We start from the raw sequence: 14,580 nt of genomic DNA, 5'->3' as shown, positions 1-14,580 counted from the left end.
TCATTATCAGCTATTCTTACAGAGACCCCGCCTGCCAGTTGGAAAGGAAGATGTTTACATAAATGACAGCAGACAAGGATAAGGAAAAATGTCTCACTGCTGCCATAAAGGATTTCATTTGATCCTAAAGCCACCCTTTAAACTGAGGTTCAAGATTAATTCGGTTGTATTTCCCAAGCAGCCATGCAGTCAGTGGAATGACTGGGGGGTGCCTGGATATACTATCCAACTACAGTTAGTAGTAATGTCTTTTCGGACTTTCAGAAGCACCTACATGAGCCGTTGAAGACCTGGGTCAAACACTTGGCTAGGAATTAAAAATAATTCGAGGGACAGTCAAAAATATTTCTCCAGTCACCTACATAGTTGTATAAGGCAGGATCTTACAAGGAGACTTCAATGTAAATGCATCTGTGTCAACTGAGAAACTGTACATCACAGAGTGTGTTCATAGCGAGCCCCAAGGGCTCTATGAAAGCCACCGTGGGCCAGGAAGGGAACCCAAAAGCTTCAGCTTAGAACCTTCCTATGTCTAATGCCAATGGTGGAAATCAAGAACAGGTAAGTCTTCTCTCACCTTCCCTGCCTGACTAGCTAGCTATATCGCCGGTGTACTTTCCACAATGGCATACAGACATATCTGAAGAAACAAAGAAAGCATCTACACCTATCCAGATGTCTGCAGGTATTCAGCTGAACAGGAGATAAAATTCTCTTTTGCTAGTCAGCTGCATGATTTTTCTCCTCTTGAAACCTCTGAACCAAAGGTAAGTTTGATACGTCTTGAGGACTTGTCTTACAATAAAGACAGGCTTACAATTTAGGAAAAGCTGTTTCTCTTTCTTTTTGCAGTACAAGACAACTGACTGCTTTATTAATTTAGTTAATTAGGCCAGACATAAATAAAAGATGTGGGTATCAACCCCCTATACGCAGCTTTAATTTGTTTGCTGCATGCCTGGTGGAGGTCATCGTCACTTATTACCTTTACACTTCGCTTGACAAACGCTTTCCTGCACACTGAACGCTGCTCCTAGAGACAGCAGGGAACTACGGTTAAGTCCAGGCGAAGTCAAGAAGCCCCCTAGATCTTAATTATAAAACCATAAAAGAAACCAACTGCCTCTGAAGCTCTCTTACCAGGAAACAAATGAGAATGGGAAATTTATTTCCAACCATAAATCCCAAACCTTTCAGTTTAATTTTTCCCAAGTTAACTTTCTCACCTAGCTAAGCAGCACTGCCTTCTATTATTAGCTTCTGGCCCAATATCAGCTGACCACCATCAGTCAAACTGTCTTCATCTCAATGAGCTCAGGGACTCCCAAGGAACTCTGTGTATGCAGACTTGTGCTTGCAGCCTCTAATTATTTTCTAACAGATAATGGAGCATTTAAGTTCAGAGAGGATAGATTAAACTTGTAAGTAGATCAAAACCCTGGACAGAATCACAGCTCACAGGATTACTTCCTGGAAACACCAAGCTTAGAGCGCTAGAGAGGAAAGGCCCTCACCAATTGTCTGTTTCCCCATGACATGTTACTTTAAAGGTATATTTTTTTTAGCCTCAGAGATGGTTTGCTATGCTTTCCAACTGCAGCATGACTTTGGAATGTATTACATTATCAGCCGAGCATCTGGTTTGATGTTAAACCATCTGATCAGGCAACGGCTACTTGACTTATCAGACAATCATAACAGTCAAATAATTTGAGGTTGAGGAGGGGAAATAGTTTTCACAAGTGAAATTGTAAGTCCCTGTTCTACTATCAAGTAGCCTCTTAGCTGCGTATTTGCCTTTTTTCCTCACAACAAGCCTCTCTTCCCTCCCTAAAACTCTGGACCCTCATATATTCTGTTACCAGCCTTCGGGTGAGGAGCAGGATATCCTTCCTTCCTGATACCCCCTGTGTCCGATGGCGACTCCCCTCGCAGACACGCTCGCAAGCAGACCAGTAGCAAGAATGTCTGCACTCTGAATTCAAATTCCAGCGCCCTTCTGGGGACGATGAAGTGTAACCAGCCAAGCAGGGAGGAGAAACTAAGCCCCACAACTTAAGCACCTAACTGTTTCAACACCTGAGGGGAAAACTCTTTAGACTGTGAAATTATTCCAGAGATAATACATATTCAGAAATAGGTGGAAAAAAGGTAAACCTACGGTTTACAAAACAGTAGCAACAACCTCTGCAGGGTGAAAACAAATCCATAGAAGCCTACGTGCACATTCTGCTGCTGCCCTGGAGAAGGCGGTATGGGTTACTTAGTAGACTTCAGCTTGCACTGTCATAGCAGACTACTGCAGTGATAAAAACTATGTAAGAAAGCAGGGAGCAGAGTAAAAGAAAAAGAGCTAGTTGGGATGTGTGGAGAAAGCCCAGAAAACAGACTCTGCTGCAACTTGGAAAAATTCTAAATAGGGGATGTACTTTTTGATGATGGCCAATTCATCATCCCCTGATGGGAGGAGGGTAGGAGGTGTTTGGCCATAGCAGGTGCTAACCATCGTACATTATAACATTATAGTCATTACAGATCCATTAGTGGGTGTTCAAGGTGCTGAAATGACAGCCCAGTAGCCAAATTGTTGTTCTTTACTCTTTTAGCATAACATTTAGCAGAATTTGAGGAGCTCACAGAGCAGTTTTAGACTTACATTCTGTCAACATTAGAAGTTTTAACTAGAGCCTATGGACAATGCCACTAACATCTACACCATCTATTTCTGTACACGCTGAAGTGTCCCAAGTACTCTCTCTGTAAACAATTTGCTGTTTACAAGAGGCTTTAAATTTTCCAGAGCCTCTCTAAAAGGAATGCTAAGTTTTACTTGCAAGTACAAGGATGTACACAATCGAGTAAGAAGTGCTGACAAAAGCACACCTGTACTTGACAAGTACAAAAAAATGAAAGTCAAGGGTTTGACTCATAATGACACCTTCTTCCCACTAACCTCCTCTTCCCATTCATAACCAACAGGTCAGACAGTTATTTAAGGAAGAGTTAACCTCCACTATGTTCATAATGGCACTTAGCCATCTATATACCTTTAAAAAAATCTGATACAACTGCTTTTAACCAACGAGTATTCATAATACTCTTTTTACTGAAATCACAACTGATGCATTTTGCTTTCATATGTACACTTAAATTTTCCTCATAAAATAACACCACTAAACACTATCAAATTTTATCAGGATAGTTATACTGACCAAAGGCTTGGAGTGAGAATGAGTAACATACATTTTTCACTTACTCTTCAATGAAAGATATTTAAGTTATCTCCTCATAATAGCTTAAAATTTTAAAAAGTTTAAAACTATGTCCTTTTTGGGACAGAGAGGAGCGGTCACATTAAAACCATAAACAATGCCTAGGTCATTCTCTTTAAAAATGTGGCTTATTTCAGGAAATAAATGACTGGGTTAGGAGGTGAGGATGGCAGGAACATCTGTATGATTGCATGAGCAATTATTTCAGAATAATGAAATTACATCTTCTTCTTCATCAATGCAGTCCAGCAAATGATGTTACAGACCGCTGCACATATATCAAATGCAGCATTGATACAAAACATCTTATTTCTCCTTACTGTCACCTATATCAACTAACAATGAAGTCCAATTCTTTTTTATTATGATTAAAAATAACCTCTAGGTTATTATTAACCTCTAGGACTAAAAATAACCTTCACTTTTCTCTCACCTTGTTACCACTGGGTCAGAGACTCACGAGAAACTGTTATTTTAAAGAGAAGCCTTTCCTAGTGTGGCTGTACCTTACATAGTTAAAATCTCTAGAGTTTCCAAAAAACCTTCATAATTTCTGAGCCATTTATCAGATGTTACCATGCATACACTGGAGGGAAATGTGGTCCAGTGAATTAAGTCAGCTGATCAAGCTGAGCTATGAAACCTCAGACAAGTAACTTTGTCTTTTAACAAGGACCTTATGTTTTCTTTATAGAGTGCTTCAAGGTTAATCAATATTAAAGAAGGAGATAGTACTATTATTTCTCTATCAGATAAAGGGTCAGATCATCGGCTGGTACAAGTTGCTCAGTTCCACTGACTTTCATACAGTGATAACAATTCCCTCATCTTAAGGCTGGAATCTACATCACTGACCGCTGGCATCAGACGTGGAACGCAGGTCGCATTCAGCGGCCCTGCACTCCCTGCACGTTCACTTCCAAAGGGTGCTGAAAAGCAGCTCTCCTCTTTCTGGAGCTCTACTATTAACAATACTCTTGACCATTACTTTGTCCATTAAGCAAACATCTAATCTTATCCCTTTAGTGCAGTTCATTCCTTTTGAACAGGGCCAAAATGGTCCTTCTTTTTTTAATTTTTGCCCAATGATTATTGAATGTCATCAACATAAATGTGCAGTGCTCTGTAAAAAGCATAGGAAATCCCTTCATCTATACAGCCTTCATTCAATTGCCTAAGAACTCACATGTGATAATTTGCCTGAAACAGCTAAATCCATAACTGTACTTTTCTATTCATTTCATGGAAGAATAGACTATATAATGGGAGTACATTCTCCTTGTGGTTTACAGTCTCATTAATGCTAACCAAATTAAGCCTATACACTGAACAGATCTTTAAGGCTTAAAAGTCCTATGTAATTTTCAAGTTCACAAGAGGGATTTACAAAAAAGTGCAAATTTCTATGACTTGTCAAAAAATTGTCACTGAATAGGACATACACATTCACAGTGTCAATGAGGCTTGATCTTGACACGGAGCTAAAAACTGAGTGCATAGTTTCTGTGAACATAGAACATTAATGAAAATTATGATCTTGACCTCTTATTAACAGTATTTTGGATTAGTAAAGCAAAAGGGCTTTTAAAATCCAGCATACTTGAATTTTCTTTCCCCTCCCTGTTATGCTTTGCTGCTGCTGCCAGCTCCCAGACTCTCAGTGCTTAGTTCTCTGGAACACTGAAGTAGAAGAGAGCTCAGGCTAAATTTCCGTTCCTGTGAGTTCTGCACCAGTGGAGACTTGCATATATGGTAAGATGCTCCCCTGCAACTCCTTCTTTCTCTTGTCTCTAGCTTCTCTGCCACGGAAAGATAAAATATCTGCCAAATGGGACATAGGAGTTTCAGCCTTCCACTGATGGGAAGACCATTTATAAGAAAACTCCAGGCATCCTAGGGTCCATGATATTTGCACAGTGAAAAACACAGCCCTTCATTACCATGGCACTGACATTACCCTGCTAGCACAGGTACTTATGGTGCTGGAATGTAATGATCTACATGCAATAAACTAAACAGCAGAGCATTACCTTATACAGGTCTGCCTAGCTCTACAGCTTCAGAGAAGCAACACTGACCTACTCGCAGCTGAGGTGTAACCTTGTTTGATTTTTTTTTTTTGGTTGGTTGGTTTTGTTTGTTTGTTTGAACATTGCTGCAATACAGAATGCTATAGATATGCATTAACACTGAGACAGCTTGTCAAAGACTAAGGGAAGGAGGGAAATGGCCTACACGCAAAATCTCAGCAGCCGAATTTTTCTAGGGACATACTGTAGCACTCGCTGCACATCAGCACAGTATCAGTCCTGTGTACAAGCCTTCTTCTACTATTTAAATATAAGGAAAGAAAACTGGCAGAAATTCCTCTTTACAATCTCTGTGGACTACAGAAAGATGCTCCCCTCCCTAGACTCAGAGACGCTGATCATCTCTTACTTACATCCATAAACTCCACATTGGCTTTTGGACCAGTGGTCTCATTAAGGATCTTAATGGCCACAGGAATCTTTACAGTTTCTCCCTCGGGGACCCAAATGCCCTAGAAAGATCAAAAAAATTAAAGTGACATAAGACAACAATCACGGAAACTTCATTGAGAGTTACAATTCTTTTTGATGCATTTTGTCACATTATGCAGTTCAGTTACAAACCTCAGAACTGAGAATACACAAAGTTATAAAATAATAAAAATTCCACAAAACTACTTCTTAATGGATATCTGAGAATTAAGAGCTGAGATGGCTAAAAAATAAACTTTAAATTTAAAATTCACAAACTGTGTGTCTTTTGGGCTACTTTTCCATCCTTCTTGACTATCGCTGTATTCTTGGCAACCTCATGGTACCCATCTCTATCAGTTTGTCTGAAGTATATTCAAACTGATTATTCAAAAATTTATTCCCACAACCTTGTAGCTGTAGTGACCTGGTCTGTATTTCCTCCATTTTCTCCCCAGTTTGAAGACAGATGTAGTCCTCTACTGCTCTGATCTACCGTCTCGATTTGGGAGGTTTGCATTGCTCCCAAAGGGTTGTGTGATTGGATTGGTTTGAATTGCTCGTTAAGCCCTACTTCATGCCTTTGAGATTTGGACATGACCAACAGATCTTAAAAAAACCCTTTAACTGCAGTATTTTTTCCCTTCTGGGTTCTGCTCTTACATCATGGTTATTAAAGGGCGCATTGACATAACTCATCTTTTCTATTTAGATGGAAGAAATAAAAAGTATTAGGGTTTAGCTAATTACAATATTGTTTTACAAGGTATGATTACTATTACAAGACCCATGTGACAGTTGCGAAATGAGAGACAAAGTTTCTCATCTACCTTTCCAACGTATACTGTAAAGCCATTATGTAAGAACAGAATGACAAACTTTGATACTGTGTTTTAACATCAAGACAGCCCAGCTTGTGTAGTCCTCTTGCGTGCAAGGATGCTGGTGGCTGACACCCCTTTCCTCACCAAGAAATAATATCTGCATGTCTGATTAAAACTGAAGTTAACGTTTGAGCCTGAAGATGTGCGCTTCCCACACAATTCCACTAGCCTATGAGTTTCCTAGACATGCAGGGCTCATGAACCCATCCACGGTATGGGATGCTTTGCTGCAATGCAAACTTGACTGTTCAAAAGTTAAATGAGGGAACTCACTGCCCCGTATTGAAGACTCTTACCTTGTATACAGTTCCAAAGGCTCCAGAGCCAAGAACCTTGACTCTTTTCAGCTCAGTTTCCTTCAGGATACGAAGCTGTGCTTGGTTGGGTGCTGTGCCACTTGGAGTCAAGGGTTCCACAAGCTACGAAGGAAAATCTAACAGTCTTAAATATTTGAAAATGTGAAGACCCATCAGAAGTTTATAGTGGAAACAACCAATCCAACTAAATACTGGAATAAGACAGTGGTAGGGTCTATTGACCACTGACCTGCCAACTTGTGGAGGGATTTCTCACCTTCAAAAGCAGATAAGCAATGCTAAGAAACCAAGAGATCTAATAAAGAACATCCTCACTCAACATGTACTAATTTCCACCAGGAATTGCATGATGGAATTATGAACTAGAAATGGAATCGGTGTCACAATAACACACCCAAGGACTTTTGCTAATGGAGGCAGTATAAATATTTTCTACATGACAGAAATACAGCATTTATTATCAGTGCACCACATTCTATTTTTGCCCATTTTAGTGCCTTTTAAGTTGGCCATATTTCTTTTTAATGGCCCTGACTTAATGGCTCATCACGTTCTTATTCTGTTTTGGGGAATGGATTATTTTTCTGAACTTCTGTTATACCACACAGGAGGACAGCTTTAAGGAGAAAACATCTTATAGCAGACCACTAATTTACAACAACCATCAATTTACTGCAAAAAAAGGCACAGTTAAATAATTTGCTCAAGATGTCCCAAGAAACTTTGTAAATGAGCCACAATGGCACACTCAGTTAAAAATGCTCTCAGATCTCAACATTGTACTGTCTCTGCCAGAAAAAACAATGCTTCTTTAAAAATAAATTTAAAATACATGAAAAGGACAATACTCTAAACAATGAAAAATAGTCTGTTCCTTTACAGGATGAGGAAAATAATTCAGGGCTACTCCTACTCAGATTGGTTTGAAAGCACTGCAGTATTTCAAAGTTGTCTGTTTACAAGGCTAAATGCACAATGCTCTGCAGTTTGATAACTACTTCAATGGCTCTTTGAGCATCATGAACTACTTAATTAGTTGACCAGACTACTTTTGTTTAGGTAAAAAGTACCAGTATCTGGAAATTATTGGAGTAAAAAACCATAACAAAACCAAACAGCAACAAGTCAGGCTATCACAGAAATAATTTGTGAGCTGTACTTTTTTTAGAGTTACTTCTCTTTCCTCCTTCCCACTTTAGATGTCCAGTACTCATGTGGTGAAAGAAAGAAGGTTTACTGTAAAAAAGAAAAGTGGACAGACTGGCGGTACACTTCTGGATTTTCAGTTTGTGAAGGGTGAAAACAGCTTCTGTGCCACAGTCCACCAGCACAGGTATGGCAGGGAGAAGTGTTGCGAGTATCTAAAAAAAAAAAATGCTTGTAGAGTTTTACTGAGAATGATCTACAGAAAGAATAGGTCTGTTACAGCCTCCAGCTAAAAATAGACACTTTAGCTGAAGCTATAGTCGCTTGTGTGTTTATCTCAGGATGCTGTATCTGCAGTATCTAAGCCAAGACAACAGCTGCCCCACATGTTCAGTAGGAGACCTTGGTCCCTCAGGAACTGCTGTCAGCCAACGCTTCTATCTGACCAAAGGGAGAATGAGAGCTGGACTTCAAAGGCAATACTTCTCAAATCCACTGAAAACTACCTGCTTAAAATCATTTATGCTTAAGTAGGGGCTGATACAATGGCAAGATTTATGTATCTAAAGGCACTGAGTATTGTTAAGCTTTCTATACAACTGAACAGTATTTAAGAAGCAATACAAATTCTAGCCAAGCATAAAGATACTTAGGCAAACAGATTGGGGATGCATGTATCATTTGCTCCCAGGCTCTACAGTGGAGATGAGTGGGAGCGGGACCATTGGAAGAGAACACAAAATAGCAGTCAAACAATCACTAGCTAACAATATTTCCAAGCTTTATTATCTTACAAGGGGGACCCTAATTTAAAAATATCATCACTTGCAAACTGTGTCAAGCACAGGACTGAGGAGGTAATAGTAATCACCTTTGCTGTAGCTGACAGACAAAGATTTAATGTTATGTTTAAATATACTTCCTAGATTGCCCCCTCCACTGCCTGGCATTTCAAAGAGCAGGACGGAGTGGGCACAGCACTCTGTCCTATAGCTCCACTACGTATTTTTGCCAGTAGAACTGTGATCCTCATTTGGTTAAGCTCTAGGAAGTATCTTGGCTTAATAAAATACATCATTATTACTGATCATGACTACAGACTTTGACAAAATCTGGACCACAAAGGCAATACAGGCACTGGGGACAACAGCAAGTGACAATCTCTGCATTTAAGCATTCCTGATGAGCTTAAGTTTGCATCAGAGCTTGCAGAACTTACTTCAGTCTTAAAAGTTGACCTCAGCATGCACTGGATGAAAACCTGTAATATTTAAGCATGAGAGCTGCTAAATGTACTGATGAACTGGGATAGAAGTTCAGTTGAGAGCAGGATGGGAGTTCAAAAATATGGTGGAACATGACTTTGTGATCACGTGGATCTTTTTTGGTCTTCAAAAGCCATGAACCTATAATGTACAGAAAACTAGTATCTTGAAACAGCTTCACTGATTCCATTAGTTCAGTCCTGCAGAAGTTAGCAAAAGGATTTCTACAGACCTCTCTGGTAACTGGATTCAAGACCTGAACATCTTTAATATAAAAGCAGAACAGCACTGCATATCTTTTCAAATATTCTCTGAGAAGCACACTCTCACCTCAGTCTCCAGGAATCTTCGCAATGCTCTCTTCTTTTTAATGCTTTTGCGCCGAACATACACGGCGAATGTCAGGCCCACAATGACGATGATGAAGAGGCCACCAATAACTCCCGCAGCAATCAGAGGGGTTCTAGCAATCAGAATCAGAGACTTTATTTTTAGGTACAGTGAGAGACCGAAGAATGGTTGGGTACATAAAACACAATCATTTGGAAAGCTTATTAACTGTCTTATGACCAGAACGTCTAAGTCAGTCCAAATGGGAAGTCTGGAGGAAACACATTGACATATGGTATGACTTTTCTTGGTTTTAATCAATATACCAATTCTACTTTTTTCAAACTTCCATGCACATGTGGGGAGTCGTGTGGACAAGGAGATACAACATGCACTTTGATGGCAAACGCAAATCTGCAATGGCAAAATAAGGATACAGGTATCTGCAGTTTTCCTGCAAGAGCTTTAACTATGCTTACTCTTTGACTCCAACTAGATTAACTCGTGGGCTTGTGTATTTAGTGGAAAACAAACTAATGAAAAATTCCCGAACTACCAATATGATGTGGCTAACTGAGTATGGAGGAAATGAGAGGCAACTTCAAACATGGTGTTTCACAGACAAATCTGGAGGCGTTATACTCATACACCTTCCTCAAGTGGAGGATATTTATGTATGAACAATGTAATTCATGACTAGAACCATGCACCCTCTTGGAACTCCTGGTTCATTACTATTACACGCAAACATTTTGGTCAGGGGCTATGGCTGCACCCATCTGGTTTTGCTGTGGCTTTTCAGCACAGCCAAATCCCAGACCAAAAGACTGGTGTGTTGGAGCCAAAAAACTCCTGTGAACAATGCCAAGTAAGGCTCAGCTTTTGGACAAGACCTGTTGTCCCCCTACTACTCCTATAACTCCTTTCAACTTTCCAGGATCTTGAGCAGCATCAGCTACAATTACTAATTTGTTTTTCCACAGTGATAAGATATAGTAGGCTGGCATCACGGTACATACTACGCAAGCACAAAACGACTGTCTCAGAGAGTCACTTCGTTTGACTTAGGTGCCCACATTTGGAGATCGCCTACACAGTCAGTGGAGAAAAGCAGGCTCCCTCCGAAGAAAAAGTCACAGCGATAGGTGCTCTGACTCAGTTTTCTTTCTCTCTCTCCCCGCTCCATCTCTAAAGGGTGGGTAGCGGCCTCCAAACCAAAACCTTAAATTAGGCATTTTCACAGAATATCAACAACTTACTAGCAGAAACACACTCAAAGCATTTACCATCCCTCCAACAATGGCTGGACAGTAGCTGAAAAGATGGGTAAAAAGAGACAGCATGATAGCAGCAAAGTATAAATGGTGCCAAAACCACTGCCTGATAACTACAGGAAATACGTTAACTATTGTCAAGATTGTGGAAATACCACTGCTATGCTTTAACAGCCTTCCTGGGTTATGTCTGAATGATGATGAAAGATACATTATGGCCTATTAATAAAAATGAGCCACACAGCTATTGAAAATTTAAAGGAGTCTCCCATAGAAATAGTAAATTGATTTATCTGCCCCTTTATTCTTCTTTTTATGTCCTACCACAAAGCTGAGCAGTGGGAAGCAGTGCCATCTAACCTGGTTTGGTATATTAAGGTGTGTCTACATTACCACTGAGCACCATTTTGAAGCTCATCTGAACTATACTAACTGTCCCTTGTCACTGCAGTTTGGTTCAGAGAGGTCTCAAAGCACACAACCTGGATTCATTTCAGATACCAACCAGAAGATATGTTTCTGGAGTGCACCTAATCTGCTCCAACCTCTAACTGGCGTTAAGGTCCACAGGATCAAACTAGGGCTAACCCAAAGAAAAATCCCTTGCAGCAAACATAGCCTAGACATTGGGATGATTTCCTATTTCATCCTCCAGCTCCAATCCTATTGTGTCACTCACTTCACATTAACAGAGACAAAGCCTCATATTCCCTCATCTAGTTATTAAAGCGCCGTGTTTAAAGCACCACTATCATGTTTGCCCAGGGAAAACACATTAACATTACACAACACTGTGAGGCTTATTATAGTTCAAAGAGTTTACAATGGAAACCATAAAGCCTGCAAATAAAGGAAACTGAATGTTGTCTGGCTGTGAAATGGATTATGATGTTTGGGAAATACAAGTCCAGTACCACCTACTCCTCAGGCAGAGACACTCCTCCTTCATCTAGTTTGGCCTTAAGACACATTCCCCATTCTAATCCCATTGGTTACTCTGCCGATTTTGAGTGCAGAGCTCAGATTAAAGGACCTGGCATATCCACCCAAAACAACGCTCCTCTTCATTTGCATGTGCTTTCCATGACGCTGATGCAAGAAACTCTTTAATAGGCAATTATGAAAAACACCGAACATCAAAAGACTTCTATGGAGCTAGTACTCACTAATGTTCTTGAGCAGAGGAATTTTTTTTTTTATGCTGTATGAACAATCATATAATTTTTAACAAACACCACCAAACCACAGACTGACAAAACAGGCAGGAGATCTCTCAGCTTTAAAGGGAATATTAATAACTATCATAACAGCTGTCAAAATAAATAATTAGAGTTTTATGGTACTGTGTACACTAAAAATGGTCCAAACAATATTTACATGATAGACCATAATAAGGAAACTGCTCCAAAGGAGACATAATGACTAGTGGAGAAAATAAAATGAAGTTACAAATTCCTTGCAGCCCTTTTGTTGTTGTAGAGTACAGGTGTTCAAAATGAATCTTTCTGATCCATTGTGTCAACTGTCATTGACTTTAAAAGAAAGTCCTCATCATTTTTAGTAGTGAATTGAAAAATAGCAAATAATTTTCAAAAACTTATCCAAACAAGCATTTAGTCATTAATGTGAAATATGCTGTAATTGCATATTATCTCTGAATTTTCAGGAGGTACCCTCTAAACACACTATTAAGCAAGCTTAAAAAGGGAGTGTAAGAGGAATAACATAACACGTGAGAGGAAAAAATAAAACACATTTAAATGCTAAACAAATAACTGTAATGCAGGAAAAGTTTTATTTTGAACTCAAATAGTGATCACCTTCCTTCACTCATAAATCCACTATCCTCACATAAAAATCATGACAGACGCAAACATCACAAACCTAAACGGATGCGATTGTATACCGTACAGCTTCTCCTCACTCTGCTACTGAGCTAAGCCCCAAAGTCAACAATCATGTGTTTTATTTGCTGCAATACCAAATGACAAGTCACTGCCTTCAGTGTTTTCTGGTATCATCAGTGCAGGTTCTGTTGTTTCCAACCACATGTAGATTATTTTCTAAGCCCAGTTTTCTGGGTGTCACCTACCTCATTTGGGTTATTTTTACTTATGTTCATTTGGCTGAGTTTGCTTTTCTATCTATTCTGCTAACATTTTCAAGTCTCCTATATCATTTCACTACTATTTTCATGTTTGCAGTGTCTTATATTTAATACCCCGGTAAATTTCATTAACATGCTGTTTACCTTTCTTTTACATAATTGTTAAGGTTGTTTAACATGGATCCCTGCAACGTGGCGCGGATCAGAGATGCTGCTGAAGACACAAAACCTTTCTCCTATTTTGTTTTTTTAATCCACTCCTTTTTTTGCATATGCACCTAATCAACAGTTCAGCTTCACATACAGCTGGACACACAAATCTCCTTATCTCTAGTGGCATTAAGGGCTTAATCCACTTACATTTTTGTTACATTACTGTCCCACAACCACCTCTGTGAATGCAATTCACTACATTTACCCACCTCAGACTACTGTCCACTTAAAACTAATGCCATGAAAGTTAACAGGAGCAATGTTGACGCAAAGACAAAAATTTCACTATCAAAAAATGCCATTTTGTTGAAGTAATTTTTGAAAACATGGAGGCCCCATTTCTCTGTTAGGGCTCAGAAAGGCTCAAATCAAGCAACGAGAGGTAGTTCCATGTCAGTCTTGCCCATCCAGCATAAATAACGGACAGCCGAAAGTCAATCCTAGCTCACGTTTCTTTCAGTTCCACTATGAACCCACCAACAGGAAACTCCTGATACAGCAACTACTTTCCTTTACACACTGAAAATCTACCCCACAGGGTGAAAAAAAACTCTGCTAGGTGTTTCTGGACTTTTATGCTCATCACAATACACGTAGCAGTCCAAGAAATACGGCCCTCAGTCATAATTCAACCCCATATAATTAATTTGCTATCCCCCACCCCTCCCCTCAGCTGAGGACAGACTACCCAATTAATGATTGGAAAAGGCAGCAGCAGGGGAGGGAGTGGGAGGGAAAAAAATCGCATGTGAAAAATCCTGCCTTTTAAACTGGAAACTGTCCATCTGTGGCTAAAAGTTGAAAGTAAGATTCTAGTATTCCCTTAGGAGAAATTAATAATATATATTTCTTGTTAAATATGTACTGTGTTTTCATATTTAGAAGCATGTAACACCCACTTCCACACACCAAAATTGAGACAAAAAGTTCAAAGTAGCATTCCAAGATGGACAAGGATGCTCAACAGAGGGGCTCGTATCATTCCATCCACTCCAAGACATCAAAACATCTGCAATTCCCACGGTGCTTTGAGACCAGGTATTAAAGCCTAATTACTGATTTAGATGAGTACATGGTCTCATACTCTTCACTACAGAGTACAGCAGAAGCAGGAAAGGAAATCGAATTGTGGTCCATGGAGTAAAGCTGAGAGAGAACACCTGTTTTTCTGTCTTTGGCATTAACCCACCTAATATGATATGTAAATAAATTGAGCTTTGAAGCTGAGCTGTTAGAGGGCTTTAAGCTCCTGCCTCAACTTTCCCCTCCTT

The 14,580-nt window shown here is 39.6% G+C and overlaps 1 protein-coding gene across 3 annotated transcripts in view; it reads right to left on the bottom strand.

Moving 5' to 3' along the window:
• The window catches only part of ERBB4 (erb-b2 receptor tyrosine kinase 4), a 532,642-nt gene that overhangs the window by 125,871 nt on the left and 392,191 nt on the right, over positions 1-14,580 (bottom strand). For all 3 annotated transcript variants that reach the window (XM_087731135.1, XM_087731136.1, XM_087731137.1), the window contains 3 exons: positions 9,716-9,848; positions 6,954-7,076; positions 5,716-5,814 (listed from right to left, as the gene is read on the bottom strand). In XM_087731135.1, the coding sequence (XP_087587261.1) occupies positions 5,716-5,814; positions 6,954-7,076; positions 9,716-9,848 (355 nt within the window). The remainder of the gene's footprint in view (positions 1-5,715; positions 5,815-6,953; positions 7,077-9,715; positions 9,849-14,580) is intronic.

This window comes from Nipponia nippon, unplaced genomic scaffold (genome assembly GCF_047370975.1).
Source record: "Nipponia nippon isolate SJK-2023a ecotype South Korea unplaced genomic scaffold, ASM4737097v1 scaffold_5, whole genome shotgun sequence".
Classification (NCBI taxonomy): domain Eukaryota; kingdom Metazoa; phylum Chordata; class Aves; order Pelecaniformes; family Threskiornithidae; genus Nipponia; species Nipponia nippon.
Note: the sequence above shows the minus strand (reverse complement) of the source record. Positions and strands in the feature narration are given on the sequence as shown.